General features: G+C 41.0%; 1 protein-coding gene across 2 annotated transcripts; it reads right to left on the reverse strand.

Moving 5' to 3' along the window:
* Positions 1–78: 78 nt before the first annotated feature.
* OGFOD1 (2-oxoglutarate and iron dependent oxygenase domain containing 1) lies at positions 79–27,166 on the reverse strand. 2 transcript variants are annotated; one of them, XM_003263066.2, is made up of 13 exons: positions 26,886–27,166; positions 25,242–25,387; positions 19,719–19,765; positions 15,687–15,787; positions 12,062–12,178; positions 11,364–11,455; positions 11,038–11,166; positions 10,312–10,425; positions 7,939–8,018; positions 7,230–7,534; positions 2,623–2,745; positions 2,012–2,070; positions 79–1,533 (listed from the first exon to the last, which is right to left on the reverse strand). In XM_003263066.2, exons 1-13 carry the CDS (start codon positions 27,037–27,039, stop codon positions 1,372–1,374), a joined length of 1,629 nt encoding a protein of 542 aa, XP_003263114.2. In that variant the 5' UTR covers positions 27,040–27,166; the 3' UTR covers positions 79–1,371. The 2 variants fall into 2 exon arrangements, with proteins under 2 accessions (XP_003263114.2, XP_030652696.1); XM_030796836.1 differs by lacking the exon at positions 11,038–11,166 and having other exon boundaries at positions 26,886–27,161.
* Between the last annotated feature and the right edge of the window lie 91 nt (positions 27,167–27,257).

Raw genomic sequence — 27,257 nt, forward strand, 5'->3', positions numbered from 1 at the left:
AGCATTCCGTCTCTTAAAATAAAAAGCAATTACTTATATAGTTGACTCTACAGTATTTAGGAAAACAGAAGCAATATGTGAGGCTAAAATCATTTAATTATACACAGGCCACAACTGCAGGATGGAAAGGCAGTGGGCACTTAGAAGTGACAACACATGGCAATAAGCAGCCCATCTTCTTTACTAACCAGCAGTTTCTTGGGGCACGTGATGGTAGGCCAGACCCTTTCCAAGGGAGTAATACTACACTAAGCCTACACTGTACTGTGAGAGTCATGGTGGAACAAGGCCACAGGCAGTGGGAGGAAATGTGATGACTCACTGTGTCAGAATTCTAAGGCCCAGCATGATCAGGATGTAAGGCTCCATAATTTTCTAAACCAGCATGATTAAGAACAAAATTCTGTAATCATCTATGTTTTTTTTCTTTTTTTTTTTTTTGAGACAGAGTTTTACTCTTGTTGCCCAGGCTGGAGTACAATGGCACAATCTCGGCTCACTGCAACCTCTGCCTCCCGTGTTCAACCAATTCTCCTGCCCCAGCCTCCTGAGTAGCCGGGATTACAGGCATGTGCCACCACGCCCAGCTAATTTTGTATTTTTAGTAGAGACAGGGTTTCTCCATGTTTGCCAGGCTGGTCTTGAACTCCGTCCTCAGGTGATCCGCCTGCCTTGGCCTCCCAAAGTGGTGGGATTACAGGTGTGAGCCACCACGCCCGGCTGCAATCACTTATGAGTTTTTCTAAAAAAACCGAAACACTGGAAACATGGATGAATCTTAAAGACTTTATGCTAAATGAAAGCAGTCACAAAAGGACAAATACTGTATGATTCCACTTATATGAGAAATATGAGTGGTGAAGTTGATGATAGAGACAAAAAGTATGGCTGTTGCTAGGGGAAGGGGAGGTGGGGAGTTATTGTTCAATGGGCACAGGATTTGGGAAGATGGAAAAGTTCTGGAGTTGGATGATGGTGATGGCTGGACAACAATGAGAATGTACTTAATCCACTGAATTGCATATTTAAAAATGGGTAAGCTGGTCAGTTTTATGTTATAAATATTTTACCTCAATAAAAAAAAAAACTGAAGTTAAAAATTCACTGAAGAAGCCAATATGGAAAAAGAAGGACTCAATGTTAAAAAAAAAAACCAACTTTTTTTTTTTTTTAATCAAGAGATAAGTATGTAGCTCCAAGCTCAAGGTCTCGGTTGAGGACAATCATTATGAGTCCTAGTAAAAGACAACCAGTTTTAAGAACACTGTTGGGCAAGCTACCATGTAGCTCTCCTTGACTCCATGCTTAGCTCTTCCAGACTTCCCAATAATGACGAAAGGTCACGTTTTTGTTCAGCTTTGCCCAGTGCTGTCATTCATAATACATGAATGAAAAGTCCCAGAAACCTGTTCTGTTTGGGAAGGTTTTCTTTTGTTCCAGGCTTCGGTGGTTAATATGCTTGACAAATTTCAGAGTCTCTCTATCTCTGTAGACCAATGCCAAAGAATTGCTTTCTGGATTCACTGTTAGCAGCTGAAAAAGACAAATACAGTGACATATCAGAACACAGAACTTATTCTCAAATCTTAGACGATTAACCATGGAACAGATGGTTTCCATATCAAGCACTTAATCTGGGGATAGAGGGATCCTCTGAATGAACATTTACTAGGGGTGGCTGTCAAACCATTTTCCAACAAGCCCTATTCCAGCATATACCTAGAAAGTTACTTACCTATTACATTTATTTCTTACTACATTATAAGATTTGTGGAAATGCACCACATGGCTCTTAATTTGGAATTTCTCAGGAGGGTAAAATAAATGCTTACTGAGTGTCCTTTAGCATCTTTATTCCATCCTGAGTATTTTCTACTAGAAATTAGAACCATTGCCTGGCAGAGATGTATTAGCTAAAGACACTGGTAGAAGGTCATAAAAATTGGGTCTTTGAAAAATGAAAGCATTCTCAATAACTAAAAAGGATAGTTGGCTATCAGAAGAAACTTACCTCTTCATCTTCACCTTTGGCAATGTAAGAAGTAAAACCGCCATATTCTGGCTCCCAGCCTTACAAGAGAAAAACAAATAGCATTCAGAAAGCTCTTATTGAAAGAGTTGCACCATCTACTTAAATCACTCATCCCATGCTGCTTAACAGTGGGGGATCTGGGAGTTCAGCAGTAACTGGTTCTATGACTTATGAGCTTGAACTTATCATCTAGTTTATCATGGATTGCCTTCCCCTAAATGCCTAATTTCCTGAGACAGCTGAACTGAAATGCAGACTTATTTCAATAAACTTTGAATAAGAAAAGAGAGAATTAAATGCTAAATATTCCCAGAAGGGCAATTACATAAAATCTATAGATCTGGGAGCACACTTAGGGGAAAACTATGGTGTGGTCCATCTCCCCATTCCCTAGTCACAGATATAAATCCTATTTTGAGCTGGGAGACTGGAATTCATGACCCCTAAAATCCCTTGGACTTTGAGATCCCATGATCTGAGATTCTGAACTAGGCAAATTACTTATGAATTGGTTCAGCTGGAAAGGGTCCCTCAGAAGAGAGTGCCCCTCCTATGGGGAATAATCCACTGCTTGCTTTCCTCCCTCTTACCTTCACAGCCACAGTACAGAATTAAGTCTAGGGCAAATTCAGCCTTGCTATGGTCATGAATTAAAGTGTAGTGACCGGTCTTCCAATGCCTCAGTTCCCCTTGGCACATGGGAACACTAGATTCTAAGGAAAAAAAAAAAAAGACAAGAAACTTTAAAAAATAACCTTGATAGAACTGTTAGATTGCAAGGGAATGATAATTAGGAATGATACAGCAACACAGGGAAACCCTTCCCACAAACCTTTGATTGAAGTGCTATTCTACCAATCCAGCCTTATAAAACATTGTCAGGAATTACCAGCTCTATTTTGGGGTAAAAAAGTTGAATTTTGGGCCGGGCATGGTGGCTCACGCCTGTAATCCCAGCACTTTGGGAGGCTGAGGTGGGTGGATCACCTGAGGTCGTGAGTTCGAGACCAACCTGACCAACATGGAGAAACCCCATCTCTACTACGAATACAAAATTAGCCAGGCGTGGTAGTGCATGCCTGTAATCCCAGCTACCTGGGAGGCTAAGGCAGGAGAGTTGCTTGAACCCGGGAGGCAGAGGTTGTGGTGAGCTGAGATTGTGCCATTGCACTCCAGCCTGGGCAACAAGAGTGAAACTCCATCTCAAAAAAAAAAAAAAAAAAAAGTTCAATTTTGATTTCTCTCTATAATAATAAATTTCAGATGGAATAATAAATTTCAGATGGAAAAGAAGTCTAGTTGCAAAAAAATAAAAAATAAAACATGAATATTATTTTACCTAACCTTAGAGATTTCTCAGCATGTTATTACCTAAAGTAGAAACCAGGGAAGGCAAAGATAGACCTGATTACTAAAATATTTTATAAAATTTAAACCATGCTGAACAAAATTAAAAAATGAACTATTACAATCTGTTAAACAGAAGGTTAATACTCCTCTGAGGCAGGCAGATCACCTGAGGTCAGGAGTTCAACACCAGCCTGGCCAATATGGCAAAACCCCATTTCTACTAAAAATACGAAAATATTAGCCGGGCATGGTGGCATGTGCCTGTAATCCCAGCTACTTAGGAGGCTGAGGCATGAGAATCGCTTGAACCAGGGAGGCAGAGGTTGCAGTGAGCTGAGATCACACCACTGTACTCCAGCCTGGGTGACAGACTGAGAGTCCGCCTCAAAAAAAAAAAAAAAAAAAAGAAGGGTTAATACTCCTATATGTAACTTTTTTTAAATAACTGATAAAATGACAAAAAGCCCAAAGGAAAAATACACGGAGGTAATGACAGGCAAATCATGAAAAAAAATCAAGTAACCAACAGGGAAAAATATACAACCATGCACCATTAGTCAATGATAGGCGAATGCCATTTTCACCTAAAGAATAAGCAAGTTGGAAAAGAAAATATAACAGTTTGCTAGGAAGAATGAAAACATCATCACGTACAATGCTGGTGGGAATGCAGACTGACACAAGTTTTGGGGAGGCAATTTGGCAACTGCCTTAAAATTTTGAGCAGTCTTTGATGTATCACCTGTACTTCTGAGAAGCATTCTGAAGACACAATGGATGCGTCGTTTATTATGACAGTGAAGAACTGGAAAAAATCTAAATGCTGAATGCAGGACTGGTTAAGGTCATCTGATCCAATAGATTGCAAGCATTAAAAATTATACTAGAGAACAGTGTTTTTCAAAACTTAATTGTGGCATACATTCTTGAAATAAAAGCTTCTAGAAATGCAATGTTGGAAAGCAGATGCATGTAAAATTGCTTTGGTGGCCAGGCGTGGTGGCTCACTCCTGTAATCCCAGCACTTTGGGAGGCCAGGGTGGGCGGATCATGAGGTCAGGAGATGGACACCATCCTGGCTAACACAGTGAAACCCCGTCTCTACTAAAAATACAAAACATTAGCCAGGCGTGGTGGCATGTGCCTGTAGTCCCAGCTACTCAGGAGGCTGAGGCAGGAGAATCGCTTGAACCCGGAAGGCGGAGGCAGCAGTGAGCCGAGATCATGCCACTGCACTTCAGCCTGGCAACAGAGCGAGACTCCGTCTCAAAACCAAACCAAACCAAACCAAACCAAAACAAAAAAAAAGCAAAACTGCTTTGGTGGAAGGTTTCCTAAGTGAGGAGGGTATGCAACCCTGTTCTATTGTTACAAAGGATGTAAAAGGATCAGAAAGAGGTTTATGAAATATTAAGTGGAAAAAATACAGAACAATATATATGGTATAATCTCATTAAAAATACATGTGTAAAAATATACCCCCCATATGTGTATACATGTATATGTCTACATAGCAAAAAAACAGTGGAAGGATATATTCCAAATGCTAATATGGCCACTTGTAGATGATTATTTTCCTTTTTCTTGTTTTCTAAACATTCTGAAATTGACATATTTTTATTTTTTAAAATCATCTTAAAGTTATCAGGTCTGTAATGTTATCTCACTAGATGTGCCCTAGCTAAGCCAATGTTTAGCACTGCTATCATATGCCCAGCAATTTGATAGCTTTTGCCAAGCTTTATAGCTTTTCTTCAAAATGGTAAACTTTGTAAACAGTGACTTTTCTCATTCACTTTTGTATTCCCTACTCTGCTTTCACCCAGGGCCCCTTGTATACAATAGGTGCTCAACAATGGAATAAAGCATCTTTTGGCTGCCCATATAGATTTTATCCTAAGTTGCAGGTTCCCGTAAAAATGAAACCAAAAAAGGAATAGAACTGGACAAGTTTTGGCCAGGTGTGATGGCTCACGCTTGTAATCACCGCACTTTGGGAGGACAAGGTGGGAGGATTACTTGAGCCTAGGGGTTTGAGACCAGCCTGGGCAACATGCCAAGATCCCATCTTTACAAAAAAAAAAAAAAAATCAAGAAAATTAGCTGGGTGTGGTGGCACATGCCTGTGATCCTAGCTACTTGGGATACTGAGGCAGGAGGATCGCTTGAGCCTAGGAGGTCAAGGCTGCAGTGAGCTGTGATTGCGCCACTGCACTCCAGCCTGGGTGACAGTGCAAGACCGTGTCTCAAAACAAATAAACAAACAAACAGAAGTGGACAAGCTTTTTTTTTTTTTTTTTTTTTTTAATTTTTTGAGACGGAGTCTTGCTCTGTCACCCAGGTTGGAGTGCAGTGGTGCAATCTCGGCTCACTGCAAGCTCCGCCTCCCGGGTTCACGCCATTCTCCTGCCTCAGCCTCTCCGAGTAGCTGGGACTACAGGCGCCCGCCACCATGCCCGGCTAATTTTTTGTATTTTTAATAGAGACGGGGTTTCACCGTGGTCTCGATCTCCTGACCTCGTGATCCACCCGCCTCGGCCTCCCAAAGTGCTGGGATTACAAGCGTGAGCCACCGCGCCCGGCCAGTGGATAAGTTTTTTAAAAAAATCCCTTTGAGACTGAGACTCCATGGATACTGACTCTGGTTACTTTTAGGGTCTGGGCATAAATGCCAATATCAATTGACACGGAAAACTAATCTTTCAAAGAAAGGCTACCCTGTGTATTAAGATAGCACAGAAAAAGCCACCTGGGTCTGGTTTTACTAAATATCTGCAGTGGCCAAAGTGACTGTTCAGTCAGTTTTGGAAGGTCAAAGAATGAGTTACGTTGCTTTCAGTTAGCATCTCAAACCGCTGATTTTGTTTCCACAAGTATCCACCCCCTGTCTTTGCTCTCCTAACTGCACAGGGTTCTCAAGAAATTTGAGTGGAAGCAGGGAATGGTAAACTGGGTGACAGATGTTCTCACTGACATAGTAATAAGTGCTGAAACATCTAAGCTGAATTTGTTGCTACTTGGTTAATGGTGCCAATATTTTCACAGGAGTGTTACCTCTTAAATTTCTTGTATTTCTCTCTTCTCCATCTTCTTGGCAGATGTTTAAACTTCTACTTGTAATAATTTCCTTCTACTTGTTTGTCCAAATTCAAGCAATGTTCTTAGGCTGTTATATTCAGATCTGAGCTTACATGGTGCTCCTCAGAGAGACTTTTCTAGATCACCTATTCGCCTAAGAGGCTACTCAGTCATTTCTTTTTCTTCTTTTTTTTTTTCTTTGAGATGTAGTCTCGCTCTGTTGCCCAGGCTAGAGTGCCATGGTGCAATCTTGACTCACTGCAACCTCCTCCTCCCCGGTTCAAGTGATTCTTCTGCCTCAGCCTCCCGAGTAGCTTGGATTACAGGAGTTCACCACCATGCCTGGCATATTTTTTTTTTTTGTATTTTTAGTAGAGATGGGGTTTCGCCATGTTGGTCAGGCTGGTCTCGAACTCCTGGCCTCAGGTGATCTGCCTGCCTTAGCCTCCTAAAGTGCTGGGATTATAGGTGTAAGCCACCGCACCTGGCCTACTCAGTCATTTCTTGTTATATAACCCTATTACAATGTTTTGCATAGCACTTATCATTACTTGACGTTTTCTTGTTGTTCGTGTATACATTTAATCTCTGTCTTCTACTACTAGAATGTAAGCTCCCAAAGACCAGAGACCTTGTCTGTTTTGTTCTTCAGTTCCTGAAATAGGGCTTAGGGCACAGTAGATGCTCAATAAATGTTTGTTGAATGAATACACGTTTGAATGGTGAATGGTTAATGGTTAAGTAAGGACAAATCCTAACAACAGCTTACCTTTCTTTGTTTCATTTTCCTCTGGCTCTGGGTCTGTCTGCTCATTGCTCTGTTGGCTGTTGCTACTGATGGCTGTCTGATTATTCTCTGGCTCAGAAGGACTATGGCTAGTCCCTTCTTCAGTGATATCAGCGGCTTCTGCCTCTTTTTTATCATTCATCTCATCTTCTTCCGAAGGGGCCAAGAAATGAAGCTTCAGGCCTGTGAAGTTGGAGAGCAGCAAGAATAGTGCCTCAGAGCGAAATAACTTCATGCACTCCTTCAATATCTCAGGAAGCTTACTCTCCTCAGCTTTCTCATAAAACCTGAAAAACAGCAATGTCAAGTTGTTCATCAAAGCCACAGATGTAAAATGACTCATAGAATAAAAGCTGATCATTAGCTTTGTACCTCTCTTCCTAAATCTTGGCACAGCTTACTAAAGCACAAGTTATTACAATAGTGAGATTTTGTTAGGATTTTGTTAGGACATCCTGCTACTGGATGTCCCTGAGAACAAAACATCATTAGGGCAAGTGTCCTATTATTGGGTGTGAGCCTTTGTGCATGATTGTATATTTTTTCCTGTTGGTTATTTGATTTTCTTTCATGAATTGCCTGTCATCACCTCAGTCTATTTTTCCTTTAGGCTTTTTGTCATTTTACTAGTTATAAAAAAATGTTATAGGTGCTGAATGTAGAAGCAAATATCTCAGATGACGGGTTCTACCTTTTGTTAGGGGGACCTTGGCTGCTCCATTCCAAATCTCCACGCTCCAAGGCCTCACAGACTTTCGCGAATTTCTCAGGCTAGAAAATGAGCAAGTAAAGAAGCAGTCAGCAGATCTCCCTATTACCCCACACTGGTTTGGCAGGTATAGCAGCTCTGCCAAACATCAATCTGGCTGATTCCTAAACGGTGCAGTTGACTCTCATTCCTTTTTTTTTTTTTTTTTGAGACACAGTTTCACTCTTGTTGCCCAGGCTGCAGTGCAATGGCGTGATCTCAGCCCACCACAACCTCCACCTCCTGGGTTCAAGCGATTCTCCTGCCTCAGCCTCCCAAGTAGCTGGGATTACAGGCGTGCACCACCACGCCTGGCTAATTTTGTATTTTTAGTAGAGATGGGGTTTCTCCACGTTGGCTGGTCTTGAACTCCCGACCCTCAGGTGATCTGTCTGCCTTGGATTCCCAAAGGGTTGAGATTACAGGCGTCAGCCACCGCGCCTGGCCAACTCTCACTCCTTTCATACAAGATCCCCTACTCCTGCTGTGGTAAAGCCAGGGTGAAGACTGGATACATCATCAGCTTGCTTTAGCCAAGAGACCTGAGTGCCATTGTGGCTCATTCTCTTAAGCAGTTATATACCTTACGTCAATCTGCTCAACCTCTGAAACTGCTGCATTTATAAAATGAGGATCATAATACAGACCATAATACAACTCACAAGATATTTTGAGGATAAAAAATTAAACTGCAGGCCGGGCGCGGTGGCTCACTCTTGTAATCCCAGCACTTTGGGAGGCCGAGGCAGGCGGATCACGAGGTCAGGAGATCGAGACCACGGTGAAACCCCGTCTCTACTAAAAAATAAAAAAAAAAAAAAAAAAAAAATAGCCAGGTGTGGTGGCGGGTGCCTGTAGTCCCAGCTACTCAGAGAGGCTGAGGCAGGAGAATGGTGTGAACCCAGGAGGCGGAGCTTGCAGTGAGCCGAGATTGCGCCACTGCACTCCAGCCTGGGCGACAGAGCGAGACTCCGTCTCAAAAAAAAAAAAAAAAAAAAATTAAACTGCATTACAGTCAAGGTCATTACCGTGACAATCTGTGTATAACAATTCCGATTCTCTAGGCCCCTAATTTAATAACCATTCTAAATTCAAAAAGTTAGGTACGACACAGGAAGCTGGTTAATCCACTAAAATATTCTCCACAAGAGGCTTTCCATTTATTTGTTTAATGCAGTTTCCCAAGCAGTCCTATCAGTTATAAATGCATGAAAAAGGAAAGATCCCATAGCATGGTTTAGGTAAATTGAATTGAATAGGGTATTCAGTTTATTTACTATAATACTTCTCAAAACCTTAATATGCTAATGTCAGCTATAAAATTCCTAGAGAGAGACAGGATGTAGAGTCTCTCAACCTTTTCTCATGGAGGAATAGCTCTTGGGACCATGGTTCCATGGGATTCACAGTCAACTATAAAGTGCCATGCCAGCAAAAGTTATCTTACTGGCCCTCACAACAACTCTAGGAGAAAGACAAGGCAGGTATGAATCCCAGTTTAACTGAAGACAAAATAAATACCCAGAGTGATTCAGTGATCTGCCCAGGTTAGTAAAACCACAGAGCCAGGGCATGAGAATAGGTCTTCTGATTTCTTTTCTCTTTTTTTGAGACGGAGTCTCGCTCCGTCACCCAGGTTGGAGTGCAATGGCACAATCTCAGCTCACTGCAACCTCTGCATCCCAGGTTCAAGTGATTCTCCTGTCTTAGCCTCCCGAGTAGCTGGGATTACAGGTGCATGCCACCATGCCTGGCTAATTTTTGTATTTTTTTGGTAGAGATGGGGTTTCACAATGTTGGCCAGGCTGGTCTCGAGCTCCTGACCTCAGATTATCTGCCCACCTCAGCCTCCTAAAGTGCTGGGATTGCAGGCATGAGCCAATGTGCCCAGCCAGTCTTCTGATTTCTAATCTCTTTCCACTATAACAAGCTACCTCATCACTGTCAAATGTTCATCAACAGATATTGATCTATTAGTAATCTATTTTTAAAAGTAATAAGAAGCACCATATTTGTTAGATGAATAGAAAGGTAACTACACACAACTCCTTCTCAGGGTGGAAGCTTCTGTGTGTATGTGTGTGTTTAAGACTCTAGAGAACTAGGGAATATCCAAGGGATTCTTAACCCACTAAGCATACTGCTGATACTAATGTTAGTGTTATCATCATTTCTGTATTTCATTTGAAGAAGGGAATGACATAAACATTCTAATCAGGAACAAAACAAAAACTCCCCAGTGATGCCTATTCACCCATTCAGGAAGCAAAATTGCATGCCAAACAAAATATTCAGAACAACATATGCTAAGCTTACCTTAAGAAACTCCTTCAGGAGAATTTCAGAACTTTCTTCAAACTCTTCTTGAATTTGAACTTGGTAATCCATGTCCAGATAAGTAGGGTTGATCCAATCATACAAAATCTCATGCTTACAAAGAGGCAGCAGATGCAAAATGTGAGTTAATAATTCCTATTGCTTTTGCTCTTACATCATTTCACATTAATAAAATACATGCAAATCTTCACTTTATAAGTTTCTCCTATTAAAGTACTGGAAAACTCTGCTTGAGAAAGACATTATCAAAAGTTTACTTAAGAAAAGTGGAGGCCGGGTGCAGTGGCTCACACCTGTAATCCCAGCACTTTGGGAGGCCAAGGTGGGTGGATCGTTTGAGGTCAGGAGTTCGAGATCAGCCTGGCCAACATGGTGAAACCCTGTCTCTACTAAAAATACGAAAATTAGCCAGGCATGGTGGTGGGCGCCTGCAATCCCAGCTACTCAGGAGGTTGAGGCAGGAGAATCGCTTGAACCTAGGAGGTGGAGGTTGTAGTGAGCCAAGATCGCACCACTGCACTCCAGCCTGGGCGATGGAGCAAGACTCTGTCTCAAAAGAAAAAAAAAGGAAGAAAAAAAAAAAGAAAAGTGGAAAGGGGCAAGCTCAAGGTCCAGTTTCATTAAAAGGCACAGCTAATTTTAAAATCGGAGAAACAAATGATATGCTATAGCTCCTAAGATAAGGATATCAGCAATTCTTCTTACATCTTGTGGGATATGAGGGCTCCGAGGTATGGGGGGTTCAAAGTAGTTGGGAGGCCTAGTCAACGATGGACCATGAAACCAGCCACTTATAGACAAACGTGACTTTTCTTCAGACAGGACTTCAGACACCTGAAAGGACAAGCCCAGTAGCACATCAACATGAAGAATAGGGGGATTACCGCCAATGCACATTAATTTCAGGGTCCTCCATGCTAAGCATTAAAACAACATCAGATAACAAGTCTAACAAGAAGCTGTCATGTTTGGATAATGGGTGATTAAAAAACATAATCCTTGGTACTCTATTTGTGGCTTACAATCTTTACCTGGTGAAAGGACACAGGAGATACTTCAAAGAAAACCAGTTTGTTCCACGAAGGGATAAGAGACTTGACAATCTGCTTCGGCTGAAAGTGTTCTGCACCAGGAGAGAACACATCCATAAATTATCATTAACCACTTCCAGCCTGCTTCATTTTACTCTTGACAATTTCCAAACTTCTGAGGGCATCTAGATGTGCCCTTCAGACCCTGAAATACCGCCCTTTCCATCTGTTTCACTCATACTTGCGAGTCTGACTACATGGCATCTGTTCTTACTACACCATCCATCTATTATTGAGAAGGGCTGGAATAAGTTCTCAGAGTTTCCTGGAGTCAACTTCTGGTGCTAGACATTCAAAAAAACCTAGACTTTCTGTCAAATGGACTGGTCCTGGCGGATTCATAGCCACAGGCAGCCTTATATGCACTCCACCCTTCCATAGTCAGTATTCAGAAGCTCGGTCTATTTCTCATCTTAAATGGATTCTAATTGATCTCCGGAGTCATTTTTAAGTCCAACTTAAAGAGGTGGTTGTCAGGGCTGGCATTTATTCCTCTTGAGGTAGTTACTATAATAAATAGCCTCCACTTCCTTTGAGGAGTACAGACATTGTATATAAGAACATGATACTGAATCAACTCAGCTTTAGCTCAGAAGTGGCCATTGGTGGTGAAGTGCACGCACTTATACTTATCTTACCATCAATGCTGTACAGGTCCAGGGTACCACCCAGGCTCCTGTCCCAGGGAGGAACCAGGTACAGGATGAAGGCGATCCGGCGCCCTTCCAGCTCATCATCATGGCACAGCAGGGCATCTGCAATAGTTTAATGGACACCTTAGATCCCTGCAGATAGTGACCAGCTGACACCTGACTCTGCATTTAATATCAGTCCATTTGACATTCAACTGTAATGTCAGCTCCAGCTTTAAATGTCCTCCAGCTTTAAAATGACACTTATTTCTCTTTTATAAGTAAACAAATAAGTCAATATAGAAAACTCTAAAAATAAAAAGCACATCATTAGACAGATCCAGATATAATCATTAACAATATTTTTACATATAATCTTCCAGTATTTTTCCTACATATATGTATTTACTTTTAAAAAAAATAGCATCCGACAGTGGTTATTTGTGGCCTGCTTTTTAAATTACATGGCAAGTATCTTTCCCTATCAATATACACACTTGGTATCACTTTTAATGGCTGTAGCTATTCTACTATATGGATTATGAACTTACCTCCTTCCTCCCTTAATAGATTTTCTATTTGTTAATTAAGTTGTTTCTATTTCTTGGCTACTATGAAGACTAATTTAATGAACATTATTGTACATGGATCTTTTGCACTTGTTCCCATTAATTTCTTGAGGGAAACTTCTAAAAGTCATGTCATGGGGCTAGCAGGATAGGCATCTGTGCAGGCTGAGAGGGAGGGAAGGCTATGGTGAACTGCAACCAATTACACGTGGAGGGATTGTTTCAATAAATAAATACATTGAAGATAATGGGAGCCAGGTTTCTCACTGTTCAAGAAGGGAGTTACAAATATGGAAATGCAGAAATCTAGAATGAACCCTGTGGTGTTCAATTGGAACTTGAGGAATCAATGGGAATTCAGTTTCCTATATCTATAGTTTTATATATCTATATATAGAAATACAGACCAGGCACGGTGGCTCACGCCTGTAATCCCAGCACTTTGGGAGGCCAAGGCAGATGGATCATCTGAGGTTAGGGGTTGGAGACCAGCCTGGCCAACATGGCAAAACCCCATCTCTACTAAAAATACAAAAATTAGCAGGGCATGGTGGTGCACGCCTGTAATCCTAGCTACTCAGGAGGCTGAGGTAGGAGAATCGCTTGAACCCAGGAGGCAGAAGTTGCAGTGAGCCAAGATCGTGCCACTGTATTCCAGCCTGGGCAACAGAGTGAGAGACAGTCTAAAAAAAAAAAAAAAAACAAATACATTCCAAATGTAAATGTATGTGTGTGCATCCACATGTGTATATACATGCATACAGATATTCACCACCTCTTCAAACTGAAAGGATCTGGGAGCAGTGACACCCTAATAGCAAAGACACTTAAGAGTCCAGATCTTGATTGTTAAGTATCATTCTTCACTAAAAGGAACCAGGATTCTTTGGAAGAATGGCCAACTCCAGGTCATTCTAGGACGTTGGCATGGAAAATACAAAGACAAGCTTGGAAAATCTTGTTTTGCAGAAAGTAAGAAAAAAAAGAATGATGGGGACATAGCAAAAGGACACAGAAGTCAGTTTGACGGGGTTCTCCTTGATAAATCAGGGATAGTATGAGCATCAATATAATGATAGTAACTGATAACAGCTCATTACACAAACAGCAATCCATAAATCCGTACCAATATAAACAAATGAATGCATAAATAAATCGGGAGAAAGGTCTTCTCTAGAGTGGAATGACAATAAATGTGGAGAAATGATTGTGTTATAAAATCACCATCTGGCAACCTTCATGGTAATAATTTAGCAAGAAACATCAGAGAATGCTAAAATAGCAAATCAAACTTTGATGAGAAATGGGATATTTACATAATCTTAAAGTATCTCCCCACAAAATACATACTGATAGGGAAAAAGAACAGTGGAAAAATCTGATGTCAGCCACCACATTAATCAAGTGATCTAAGTTAATATCACTAATAATATGACACATTGAAACCATGCACCACCTGATACAGTGAAAAGAACACAGTATTAATTTCTGTAATCCTGCCAAAAATATATGGCCTGAATCTAATCTTGAGAAAACATCAGACAATCTCAAACTGAAGAAAGTTTTCCAAAATAACTCATCTGTACATCTTCAAAAGCATAAACATCATGAAAGTCCAGAAAAGATGGAGGGGCAGTTCTAGATTGAGGGAGGCTGAAGAGACAATATAATAACTAAATGCAACATGCAATCCTGGATTGGGTCCTTTTGCTATAAAGGACCAAATAATGAGGCCTGAATGGAGCCTGAGGATTAGATAATCCATTGATGTGGAATAAGGTATCAATGTTAATTTCCTGATCTGATGGTTTATGATTATCATGTAGGAGAATGTCCTTGTAGAAATTACTGAAGTATTCAGGGGTCATAGAACATCATGCCAACAACTTACTCTCAAGTAAAATAGGAAAAAATAAATTATTTGTACTATGCTTGCCACTTTTCTGCAAGTTTGAAATTACTTCAAAGTAAAAAAAAAAAAAAAAAAGATACTAGTATGGTGGCTCACACCTGTAATCCCACTATTTTGGGAGGCAAAGGCAGGTGGATCATTTGAGGTCAGGAGTTTGAGACCAGCCTAGCCAACTGGTGAAACTCCATCTCTACTAAAAATACAAAAATTAGCCAGGCGTTGTGGCATATGCCTGTAATCCCAGCTACTCAGGAGGCTGAGGCAGGAGAATCACTTGAACCCGGGAGGCGGAGGATGCAGTGGGCCAAGATTGCACCACTGCATTCCAGCCTGGGCGACAGAGGGAGACTCCATCTCAAAACGAACCAACAAACCAAAAAAAAACACAAACAAACCAAAAAAAAACAAACAAAAACCCAAAAAAGAAATGACATGTACGATATGGCTTTTCCTATGTATCACCAAGTCATCCTCTAAAAGTTGTGAGCCATCTATACTTCCAGGACAGTGTATGAGAGTACACTCAAAGGATTATTTTATTTAGTAAAATTTAAAAAAGAAAAAACCTTTTCCTTCTGGGTGAAAAACCAAGCTTGTATCCAAAAAAAACCATTTATATGCTCAGAAAGGGAAATGGAAGGATGCACCCCAAACTGGTGACAATAGGTATCTCTGAAGAGAAGAGGAGGCAGGGAGAAGGTGAAGAAGGCTATCACGGTTTACACCATATACCTGCAATATTGTTTGATTTTTCTTCCTTTAAGAATGCATTCACTTATTGCCTTCAAAATAAAAAAGACAAGGGAGAATGGCATTGAAGGAGATGGTTGTTCCTTAGGAAGTCTAAGAATAGAGTTTATATATCACTCTGAATTTCCTGATATTGTATGTACAGTTGGTGTGTATGTATGTTATGGGGATTTTGTTGAAAATATGGTCAGTAGCTTTCATCATATTCTGAAAGACAACCACTGCTCATGCCTTCCAATAAGGTGGGTATTTCCGTCTATGAACTGGGTCTTTATCAGGAAGATCCGGATGCTTTGTAGGGACATTCAGTCGAGTGTTTTGGTACACAGATACCAACTCTCCATTAATGTTGAGTTAAAGCCTTTAAATCTTATAGACACCAGGCCTTTATCTTCCTTACCGGTGAATTCATATTTAGCACAGGACATGTCAATGGTTGATTCCAGGTCAATTTTAGAAATATCAGAAAGCCAGGACCGGAAATCTTCAAACAGAATTTTCCTAGAAATGTAAACAAAAGATAACTTGTTATGCCACAGCGTGGGATCTAGGCCACAACTATTTGGATCTAGGCCGCAACTTTTCTTTCCTGGAGATCACATTGTATTCAAGAGATCCATTCTCAGATCTCATTTGAGACATTCTGAGAAATGTTTCTCAGTTCAAATTTGCATAGTTTAAGTCTAATGTTCCCAGAAAAATAAATGTAAATCTCTATCTACATTATTTTTGTTATTTTTTGTTCTAATGGTTCACGTTTTCTCAGTATTTTCTTTCTCCTAAATTTAAAGTATGCCCTATCAGGGCAGCAGTTTGGCCTTTGTCATAACAACTCATCACACCAATGTTCTAGTCCAAGTTACTGATTTTCAGACAAGTTTTTCAGCACTAAAATGGAAAGCTCAACTGTTTATCTCTTCTTTTCTTTCTTTTTTTTTTTTTGAGATAGAGTCTTGCTCTGTTGCCCAGGTTGGGGTACAGCGGTGTGATCTCGGCTCATTGCAACCTCTGCCTCCTGGGTTCAAGTGATTCTCCTGCCTCAGCCTCCCGAGTAGCTGGGACTACAGGCACCAGCATGCCCGGCTAATTTTTATATTTTTAGTAGAGATGGGGTTTTGCCATGTTGGCCAGGCTGGTCTCCAACTCCTGACCTCAAGTGATCTGCCCACCTTGGCCTCCAGTGCTGGGATTATAGGCATGAGCCACAGCACCTGGCCTCAGCTGTTTTTCTTTACACACTTTACTTCACTTCCAATGCCAAATGTGTGGGCTTATCCCCCAACACTGGCCAATTCTCTGACACCAGCTGAGTGACTTAAAATTCAATTCAATTCTGACACTATCTACCAGGCGTCAATAAAGGTTAAGGGCTTAGTCCCATGAGACTGCCCCCAGTGTGCCCCGTCCCCCAACCCCACTTCAGATACTGATTACAAGTTCAAGTCGTGACCCATATGCTTCTAACCAAACAGTTATAAACTGGAGGTTCACACTACTCCCTCCTTGGGTTTGATAATTTGCTAGAATAGCTCACGGAACTCAGAAGAAGTTTGTTTACTAGATTACCAGTTTATTATAAAAGGATAGAACTGAGAAACAGCCAGATGGAAGGGATGTATAGGGTGAGGTATGGGGAAGGGGTGTGGAGCTTCCGCACCACATCCTCCCCAGGTACACCACCCTCCCAGCACTTCCATGGGAGTTCAGCAATCCTGAACTCCTTTGGTTAGGGTTTTTGATGGAGGCTTCATTACGAAGGAATCATTGATTAAGTGATTGGCTATTGGTGATTAACTCAACCTCCAGCCTCTCTTCCCTTGCAGGAGGTCAGAGAGGTCTGTGCCAGGAATAGAGACCAAGACCAAATATACATTTATTATAAATCACAAGCACTAATACTGGTACCGCCATTTAATGAACACTTGGGTGGCACTGTTTTAGAAGATTAAAACATTTTTAAGTGGCAATAATGATGAGTATTGAATTAAATGCATAATAATGATTGAAATCCTTCATAGAAGTTCTGATGCTAACAGGATACCAATAGAAGATGGTTAACGTTTCCATTTACCAGCTAAACTGGCTCTCCATGTAGAAATCTCTTAACACAATTTATAACTCACTCAGCCAATCAAGTTTGAAATTATGAATTATTACTAACCTTGAGGAATTAAAAACATTTTAAAAAGATTTACATTAGTTCGAATTACACTTACAAAGATACTTAATATTTTTTTGGATCATCCTACTCCAAATGCACATTACTGAAATTCCCATAAAATAGAACTGTCCTGTTTATAACTAAGTATCAAATCTCCAGGTTGATCTCTAAGATTTCATTACCAAATATCTTTTTATATTATATACTACCCAAACCAAAAAATTCCATTATCAGCTGTGAACAAGCTTAAAGAACATTCCATAAAACAATTGTGCTCAGTCAGTCCACCCAGACGTGCCACGTAACTTTTAAAGGCAGAGTTGCAAATTATATAAAATGGGTCAGGATAGCAAACTGCTGAACCAGGCTTCAGATAATGTGAGTGATAAATATTTCTTCAAAGTCTTTATACTCTAAGCAACTAATAGTCTTAAATCCTTTACTGGTAACATTAGCTTTCACAAATTCCAGAAAAAGCTCTTCTATTCATTCTATGAAAGTGTCACAAGGACAGGCTTATTTTGTCATTGTTAGCATTTGTTAATTGTATTCATGAAGGAACTCACAGAACCCAAGTGGGAAATAAAAAGATCAGCTCTCTGTAATGATTACGGAGTTGCAGCTTACTCACCATCTGGCTGTAAGCCTTCGGTGTGGAATGTAACTCAGTCCCATATGAAATGCTTAGCAGAGGGGTGTTGTGAACTAAGGAGATAATGCCTTAATGCATGATAATCTTTCTTTAGGGGGAAAAATGTCTAAGTAAATATGAAACATAATGCATTACAATTAACACACAAGCAATACTTCAGGATTTAGAAGAAATTGTGCAAGCTGCCTATAATACATGGAAGTATTGCAGAGAAAAAATATAATGAGAATAATTTATACCATATAGGTGAAAAACAGCTATTACAAAGCAACATCTATTCATTATAGAAACTAGGAAAAAAATCCCATGTAAGTAAAAAACTATTAAAAAAAAATCTGTATTCCTACTAGCAAGAGTTAAATACTTTGTTTTTCAAAATCTTTTACTTTGTACACACAGACATCCAAATGTAGGTGTGTGTATCTCTTTTTAAAATAAGATCACGTGATGTGAATCCATTGGGCAGAAAAAACAACAAAGCATCAAATTGGGTGTATTATTTTTTTTCTCTTGACAAAAATGTGTTAAGTATCATTATTTTATATATCACTAAGAAAAAAATGCTGTCAATTAAAGTAGGACACAAAAGTGATTGTGTGAGACGCTAGATCCCAGAGGTGTTAAAATGTTAAAAGTTTCTCAAAATTGAGAACATAGATAACTACCACATTCATGGGTCAAAGCTCAAATATATCATATTTAATGGTTGTATAGTTTCCACTTTATGTTTTGTACTATTATGTTTAAATCTCCATGGGGAATCAAATTTGTATATAATTTTTCAATATTATAAACAATATTACAATAAATAATCTTGTATGGAATCTTTGAGTATATCCTTATTTTCATAGGATAACTTCCTTTTTTTGTTTTGAGATGGAGTCTCGCTGTTGTTGCCCAGGCTGGAGTGCAATGGCTCAATCTTGGCTCACCCCAACCTCCGCCTCCCCGGTTCAAGCGATTCTCCTGCCTCAGCCTCCCGAGTAGCTGGGATTACAGGCATGTGCCACCACGCCCAGCTAATTTTGTATTTTTAGTAGAGACAGGGTTTCTCCATGTTGGTCAGGCTGGTCTTGAACTCCCGACCTCAGGTGATCCACCCGCCTCGGCCTCCCAAAGTGCTGGGATTATAGGCGTGAGCCACCACGCCCAGCCCTCAGGATAAACTCTTGTAAGTGAAACTGTTCTACAAAAAGATATGGGTACTTTTAAGGGTTCTGATACATCTTTCAAAACCATCTTCTAAGAAAGACTGCAGCAGTGTATAAAGGTATCTATCTATATCTGTCAACACTAGGGTTTTTATTTTTAATATTTACCAACCTAACGTGTGAAAAGTGGTATCTCCAGTGTTAATTTCTGTTTCCTTGATTACTAACAAGGTTGAGCATTTTATCACTGAGAACTTGGGCCTTGGAATCAGACAGACTTAGGTTTGTATGCTAGCTCCCTCAATTTTAAGCTATGCAAACTCAATTTCTCAGTCTCTTTCCTCCTCTACAAAGTGGGTTAACAATGTCAACAAGAATTATATGACATACACAATGTTGTAACATTTAAAGCACTTAGTACTCCGCCTGGCACATATTAGCACCCAATAAATATGATTACTTGTTTACCTTAAAGCGGAGATGTGAGGCTCTCTTCTCTTCTTCAAATCATCAGACTTGATCATGAAAAGAGAGAAAAAAAAGGGATTTCCTTCACATAAGAGACACACAAAGGAGAGCAGTTTAGTGAGTGTTCTGGTCCTAGCATTGTCATTAAGAGCCCAGACTCTGAAGCCAGGCTGCTTAGGTTTAATACAGGGCCCCTCCATTGGATGGGTCTGTGACTTGGCAAGTTATTACCCCCTGTGCTTTATTCATTAAACAAACACGGAAGTTGTTATTATAGTCTAGTTTCTATGCCTGTTGAGGGAGATAGACAACCGACACAAAAAATAGATTAGTATAAATATGGTGAGAAGTGCATAAGGGAAAAAAAGAAACCCACGGAAAGAAGAATGGGGAGTGCTGAGCCTGGGGAGTGGTTTGCAATTATAAACAGGTTGGCCAAGGTAGACTTCAGGGAGGGGAAAAAAAGACTTGAAGGAGGCTGGGAAGTGTGGCAAGGGAATATCAAGGCACAAAGCATTCAAGGTCCTGAGCATGAAGCATGCCTGGCCTATTCCAGCTATTGCAAGAGCAGAGAGGGAGAGGGAGGGCAGTAGGAGATGAGGCCAAAAAGGTAATAGTGGTGCCAGGCATGGTGGCTCACGCCTGTAATACTAGAACTTTGGGAGGCCGAGGCGGGCGGATCATGAGGTCAGGAGTTCAAGACCAGCCTGACCAACATGGTGAAACCCCATCTCTACTAAAAATACAAAAATTAGCCGGGCGTGGTGGTGCATGCCTGTAATCCCAGCTACTCAGGAGGCTGAGGCAGGAGAATCATTTTAACCTGGAGGCGGAGGTTGCAGTGAGCCGAGATCTCGCCATTGCACTCCAGCCTGGGCAACAAGAGCAAAACTCCGTCTAAAAAAAAAGTAATAGGGTACTTAAAGCCATTTTAAGTACTTTGGCTTTGACTTAAAGAAATGAGAAGATTTCTGAAGCAAAAAAAAGAAAAAAAAAGTCATTAGAGCTTTTGAGAAATAACATTTTTTAAGATAATATCCACATAACACAAGTTTCCACATAATTTCAATTTCTTGAAAGTGTATAATTCATTGGATTTTAGTATATTCACAATGTTGGGTGATCATCAGCACTTCCTAATTTCAGAACTTTTTAACACTCCAAAAAGAAACCCTTGTGCCAATTTTGGTAGTCATTCCCTCTTTTCTCCTCCCCCCAGCTCCTGGCAACCACTTGCCTATTCTGGACATTACACATAAATGGAATCATATAATATGTAGCCTTTTGCATCTGATGTCTTTCACTTAGCCTAATGTTTTCAAGGTTCATCCATGTTGTGGTAGTATCAGTACATCATTCCTTTTAACGGCTGAGTTGTATTCCATTCTATGGGTATACCACATTTTGTTTATTCATTAAATTGTTTCCACTTTTTGGCAATTATGAAGCTGCTATGAACATTTGTGTACAAGTTTTTTTTTTTTTTTTTTTTTTTTTTTTTGAGACGGAGTCTCGCTCTGTCCCCTAGGCTGGAGTGCAGTGGCGCGATCTCGGCTCACTGCAAGCTCCGCCTCCCAGGTTCACGCCATTCTCCTGCCTCAGCCTCTCTGAGTAGCTGGGACTACAGGCGCCCACCACCACGCCCGGCTATTTTTTTTGTATTTTTAGTAGAGGCGGGGTTTCACCGTGGTCTCGATCTCCTGACCTTGTGATCCGCCCGCCTCGGCCTCCCAAAGTGCTGGGATTACAAGTGTGAGCCACCGCGCTTGGCCATTTGTGTACAAGTTTTTATGTGAACATATTTTTACATATTTTTAATTATCTTGGGTCTATTTACATTTTAAAAGAATACAATGACTTCAGTGACTGTCCAAGCAGGTGACAGTAGAAGGGAAAATAGTTGATACACTAATATAATAATCCCGGGGAGACACAGATAGCTTGAACCAGGTGTTGGCTTTTGGCAGTGGAAGTAGTAAGAAGTGGGCTTCTCTGGATATACAGTGGTATGTCATTTACACTCTGAGAAATTTATTGTTAGGTGATTTCATTGTTGTTCCAACATCATCAAGTGCATTTACATAAATCTAGATGGCAGAACTTACTATATACCTAGGCTATATGGTATAGCCTATTGTTTCCAGGCTACGAACAACCTGGCATGTTACTCTACTGAATACTATAGGCAATACAGTAGGAAGTATTTGTGTATCTAAACATATCTAAATATAGAAAAGGTACAGTAAAAATAGGTGTTACTTTATAGGACCACTATTGTATCTGTTGAGGACAGAAAATATCATGTGGCGATCGCCTGTATATTGAAGGTAGAGATAGCAGAGTTTCATTATGGACTGGATATAAGGTGAGAGAGGAGTCAAGGATGACCTCCTTTTTGGCCTGAGCCCCTGGAAAGATCAAGCTGATATTAACTGTGATGGAGAAAACTGCAGGTGGAGCAGATTTAGAGGGAGAAGACCAGAAGTTTAGTTTTGAACTGAAGTGTCAGAAACTCATTAGACATCCAAGAGGAGGCAAAGCCATGAGACCCATAGAAATCTGTGTACCTAGAGAAGGAGGCCAAGCATTAGGATGCAGAATACTCTATCATTAAGAAGTCAGGTGGAAAAGGAAAACCTAGCAAAGGAGCTAATAAGAAATAGCCACTGAGGAAGAAGAGAAACCAAGAGAGCATGGTAACCTGAAAGTAAAGTGAAAAAAGTGTCTCCAGGAGGAAGGAGTGATATAGTAGGTCAAATGCTGCTGATGAGCCAAGGAAGAACCGAAAACTGATTATCGGATTTAGTAATGTGGAGGTTATGGGTAATCTTGACAAGTGTAGTTTCAGTGCAGTAGTACAAGCGAAAGCCTGATTAAAATGGGCTTACCAGAGACTGACAGGAGAGGAACTGGACATAGTGCAGACAACTCTTATAAGAAATTCTGCTGTCAAGAGAAGCACAGCAATGGGATGGTAGCTGAAGGGAAAATTAGGTCAAGAACTTTGTTTTTTTCTTATGAAAAGAACAGTTTTTTTTTTCTTTTTGTTATGTTGAAGGGAATGATCCAGAGAGAAAGAAAAACTAATGTAGTTTCCTCAACTGTGAAACAGGTATAGTAATGGGATTGTTTTGAGGATTTAATGAATAAATATAAAGTACTTAGCATGGCATAAAGTATGCACTCAATAATGCTTGCTTTAAAAAATACAGAATACTGGGCAACTCCTAATGACAGAGTTGGTTATGGGAGTTGGAAGATGTCAGAGACCCAATTGTCAAGTCAATTCATACCACAAGCAAAGAAAAGGGCATGGATGAGGATTAAAGGGGCAGGAGAATGAAACCAGATTTTACATCTACTGTCTTAGGGTGAAGAGTTCCTGTCCAAAAGGGATCAACAGTAAAAATTATTCACAGTAGAGTTTCACCAAACTTCCATGTGGATCCAAAGTAATGGCAGCTCCTTTCTTTTTTCAATCACCCAAGGCTCTTTTTATTATTTTGCCTTTTATCTTCCAGGTTTTTTTGTTGTTTTTTTTTTGAGGTGGAGTCTCACTTTGTCACCCAGGCTGGAGTACAGTGGCGCGATCTCAGCTCACTGCAACCTCCGCCGCCTGGGTTCAAGCGATTCTCCTGCCTCAGCCTTCTGAGTAGGTGGGATTACAGGTGGGTGCCACCATGCCTGGCTAATTTTTTGTATTTTTAGTAGAGATGGGGTTTCACTGTGTTAGCCAGGATGGTCTCCATCTCCTGACCTCGTGATCTGCCCGCCTCGGCCTCCCAAAGTGCTGGGATTACAGGCGTGAGCCACTGCACCCGGCCCTCTTCCAGTATTTTTAATCTTCCAAATTGCATTAAGTAAAAATTATTCTGATGTTTCAATTTTAGTAATCAGATGCATATGGCCCCAAATCAACAAGAGGCCAAGGGTGCGATAATCACAACAGCAGGTAACTGTGGTTTTTAATTAACCTGTGCAACCTTACATGGAAAGCAGTTTAGTTTTCAGCTTTCTGAATTAACAGTCATATCTTTCATGTATTTATCCTGGTTAATTCAGTCATGTGTATAAGGTCCAAAGACAGAAAGATCTGGGGAAGGTCAGGATACATCCATCTGACCAATCAGCTCTAGTGTAAAAGAATAAGAGAGAGAAATTCGTTATTTACTCTCTTATCCCAGATAAAATAAAATGAGAAAATGCAAAAAAAAAAAAAAAATTTTTTCTTCATCTTTTTCATCTTTCTTTTTTTTTTTCCCCCAATTTGAAGCACAGATGTCCCTGAGGTTTACAAAGGATTTCTAAGAGTGATATCCTCCAAGTACCGAAAGATATACCCCCAAAGTGGGGAAACCAATGACCTGTATTTCTATACCTAGACTAGGCTGTGTCTTCCAGAGTAGAAAAACCAATCTTAAAAAAAAAAAAAAAAGAGATAGCCTTTTCTGCTCAATTAAACTGTCCACCAAAAAAAAAAAAGAACGGATTTAATGCTTTGCCCTACTGCAATGTAGAGCATACTGTAATATAGCAAGCCACCTGAAACAAAAACATGAACTCAAAACTTTATTTTATTTTGAGATGGTATTTTGCTCTTGTGGCCCAGGCTGGAGTGCAATGATGTGATCTTGGCTCACTGCAACCTCCACCTCCCGGGTTCAAGCGATTCTCCTGCCTCAGCCTCCCAATAGCTGGGATCACAGGTGCGTGCCACCACACCCAGAAAATTTTTAAATTTTTAGTAGAGACGGGTTTTTACCATGTTGGCCAGGCTGGTCTCGAACTCCTGACCTCAGGTGATCTACCCGCCTTGGCCTCCCAAAGTTCTGGGATTATAGGCATGAGCCACCACACCTGGCCCGAACTCAAAATTTTAAATGGTAATTGTCTCCCAGCGTACAACTCTCTTCATCATCATACCACTTACCCACATGTACTTAACCCCTATGTTTATAACATACTTACTCATCAGCTTAATTTGTTTCTTCACTATCTCTATCACTGTCACGTTCACCCCTATTATTACTTCTGGCCTGAGCAACGGGTAAGATCACGTTGCTATTAACTGTGATGGGGAAAACTGCAGGTGGAGCAAATTTAGAGAAGACCAAGAATTCAGTTTTAGACTTAAGTGTCAGACACTTACTAGACATCCAAGAGGAGGCAAAGCCATGAGACCCATAGAAATCTGTGTACCTAGGGAAGACATTATCACTCTCTCCATCCTGCAGATGAAGAAACTGAGAAGTCTTTGAGAGTACGGAGCCTGCACTTTGAACACTAGATTTTAAAGTCTTACAGTAGGGCAGGCACATTCTAAGGCTTCCATATAATTATAGCACTTAACACATAGTTAACACTCAGTAAGCTTGGTTAAATGAAGGCATGCTCTTAACAATGTCAATGCAAGGACCGTTCAAGGCAAACCCACCCTTAAACCTCAAGTCTAAAGGTATTGAATGATTTCATAGACAATGAATTTCTAAGCTGGAAGAGTTAATCTGGCAGGGGAATAAATACCTGCTGGAACTTATATAAATCATTATACTTCTCATGGAAGTCCAAGTTCATCAGTTCCTTCTGAAGCCCTTCCAAGAAGTCTTGGCTTTGGATGAAGTTTGGGATCACACAGTGAAGAAAAGGGTCCATGTCCATGACAATGACTTCTGTTGGAAGGAAAACATTATCTATGGCTTTTTTCCTTTTGTATTTTTGACACCCAAGTAACATAGCAGAGCTAATACAAAAGGGGATGGTCATGAATTTTGGGGAACCTACTACTTAAAGTCTAAGATCTGGGGAAAAAATCATAAGCTCTGACCTTTCTTCTTTACCAATTAAATACTACTTTTTGAAGATACCATGCTTACAACTCCAGTCCTTGAGATGAGTGATGGGTGATGTCACTAAATCAAGGTTCCTACTCTTTTTTTATGTGTTTCAATGATTACATATTGAATTGAATGTATTTTAGATTTTTAATTCATTTCCCTCAAACTTTGGGTAGCACATTAAATGAGAGTAGCAATACTGGTCGGCAGTTTCCCTGCTTTTTCTTCTCCCAAGTTACTGCCAGAGGCATTTACTACTTACTGTACTTAAAAAAAAAAAATCAGTTCAGTTCAGGCATAACCACCTCTAATTCCTTGATTTCTACCCCAACATTTACCCACTGCTTCCGGCTGGCTAGATCACCATCCTGTAATCATCAGCACCACCTACCAGGTGCCAGGCCCATTATCTCATTCAATCTTTTTAACAGCTCTGAGGGAGACATTATCACTCTCCCCATCCTACAGATGAAGAAACTGAGAGTACAGAGCCCGCACTTAAACACTATGCTATCTTTTTCTATAGGCATCCAGCCTACCCAAGAATCGCCTCTTCAAAGCACTTGACAACGGAAAGAAAAATTACGGCAAACTCTAGAGGGGGATGCCTGGCGCATGAAGCAGAGCGCTGAACACATAAGGTAATATTTAAAGCTGAGGCTGGAATCGTTCAACGTAGGCTCCTTTCCTTGGTCAACGCGCGTTTATTTTCATACATCATGGAGTCAAACTACAGGCGCGTAGAGACGAGTACACTAGGGAGCCGAGCTGGCAGCTCACGACAAATGCCCTGGCTAGACTCCACTGGGACAGCCGAGCAATGCCCTTGCAGGAGAAATGACATCAGCCACTCCCGTATTTGTCCAGATGTGTACTGGGCCTTACTCAGGGAAACATTTACTGAAGCCTGCAAGCATTAGTGTGTCGCTCCCATTCACCGACTTCCCGAGGTAAATATTATGAACTATCCCATTTTACTTAGGAAGCAACTGAAGTTTAATAAGGTTAATTCCATTGCCCGGCGACGCCCAATCAGGGGAGAGGATTCTAACTCAGTAATCTGTGACTCCAGAATGCAACTATCTCTTGCATACCCTCTGCTTCCCAAAACTCTCCGGCCTCCATTTCTCCCTCTTCTCACGTTTCTAAATTCAAACCGAATTTGGAGTGAAAGGGAGCAGCAGCCGAGGCAGGAGGGTAGGAGGTGGCCAAAGTCCTCCAAGAGCCTCTTCCCTTGCGGCCCCGCTGCCCAGGGCTGGGCATGAGTCCCAAGGCTTTTTCAGAGGTCCCCAGACCTCTGCGTGGCGGCCCCTCCCTGAGAGCACCCGGTTACCGTGACTGAACGGCGTCCTGCGGCTCCAGGCCTCAGCCACTTGCTTTTTCAAGGTTTCTTCCGTAACAGCGTCCGAAAACTCCGCCATCACCTCCTTCTTTCCCTTTTTTCCCACCCGGGCTGAGCCGGGCTCCGCTGGCCGCTTCCCATTCATCCCCTCCCAAAGTAGAGAGACAGCCACGCCACACAGATCAAGACGCTACTTTCCTGAGGGGACTGCAATTCCCGGCATGTCCCCTTTACCTTGTTTCCCGGCCCTACCCAATGCGAAGCACCAAAGTAGGAGAAGGCGGAACCTATACCCGGTTTACCAATGGGAGCTCCAGCTATTGCAGCCATCCCACCAGCAATTGGCCCACTGGCGCTCGGTCT

This window comes from Nomascus leucogenys, chromosome 2 (assembly GCF_006542625.1).
Source record: "Nomascus leucogenys isolate Asia chromosome 2, Asia_NLE_v1, whole genome shotgun sequence".
Lineage (NCBI taxonomy): Eukaryota > Metazoa > Chordata > Mammalia > Primates > Hylobatidae > Nomascus > Nomascus leucogenys.

Coding starts and splice junctions, on each gene's coding strand:
- OGFOD1 (XM_003263066.2), bottom strand. CDS start 27,039: ATGAATGGGAAGCGGCCAGCGGAGCCCGGCTCAGCCCGGGTGGGAAAA. Junction 12,179..15,686: donor TGCTAAATATGAATTCACCG/GTAAGGAAGATA, acceptor AAACTATTGCAG/ATGCCCTGCTGTGCCATGAT. Junction 2,746..7,229: donor GGAAAATGAAACAAAGAAAG/GTAAGCTGTTGT, acceptor TTTTTTCCTTAG/AATCTAGTGTTCCCATGTGC.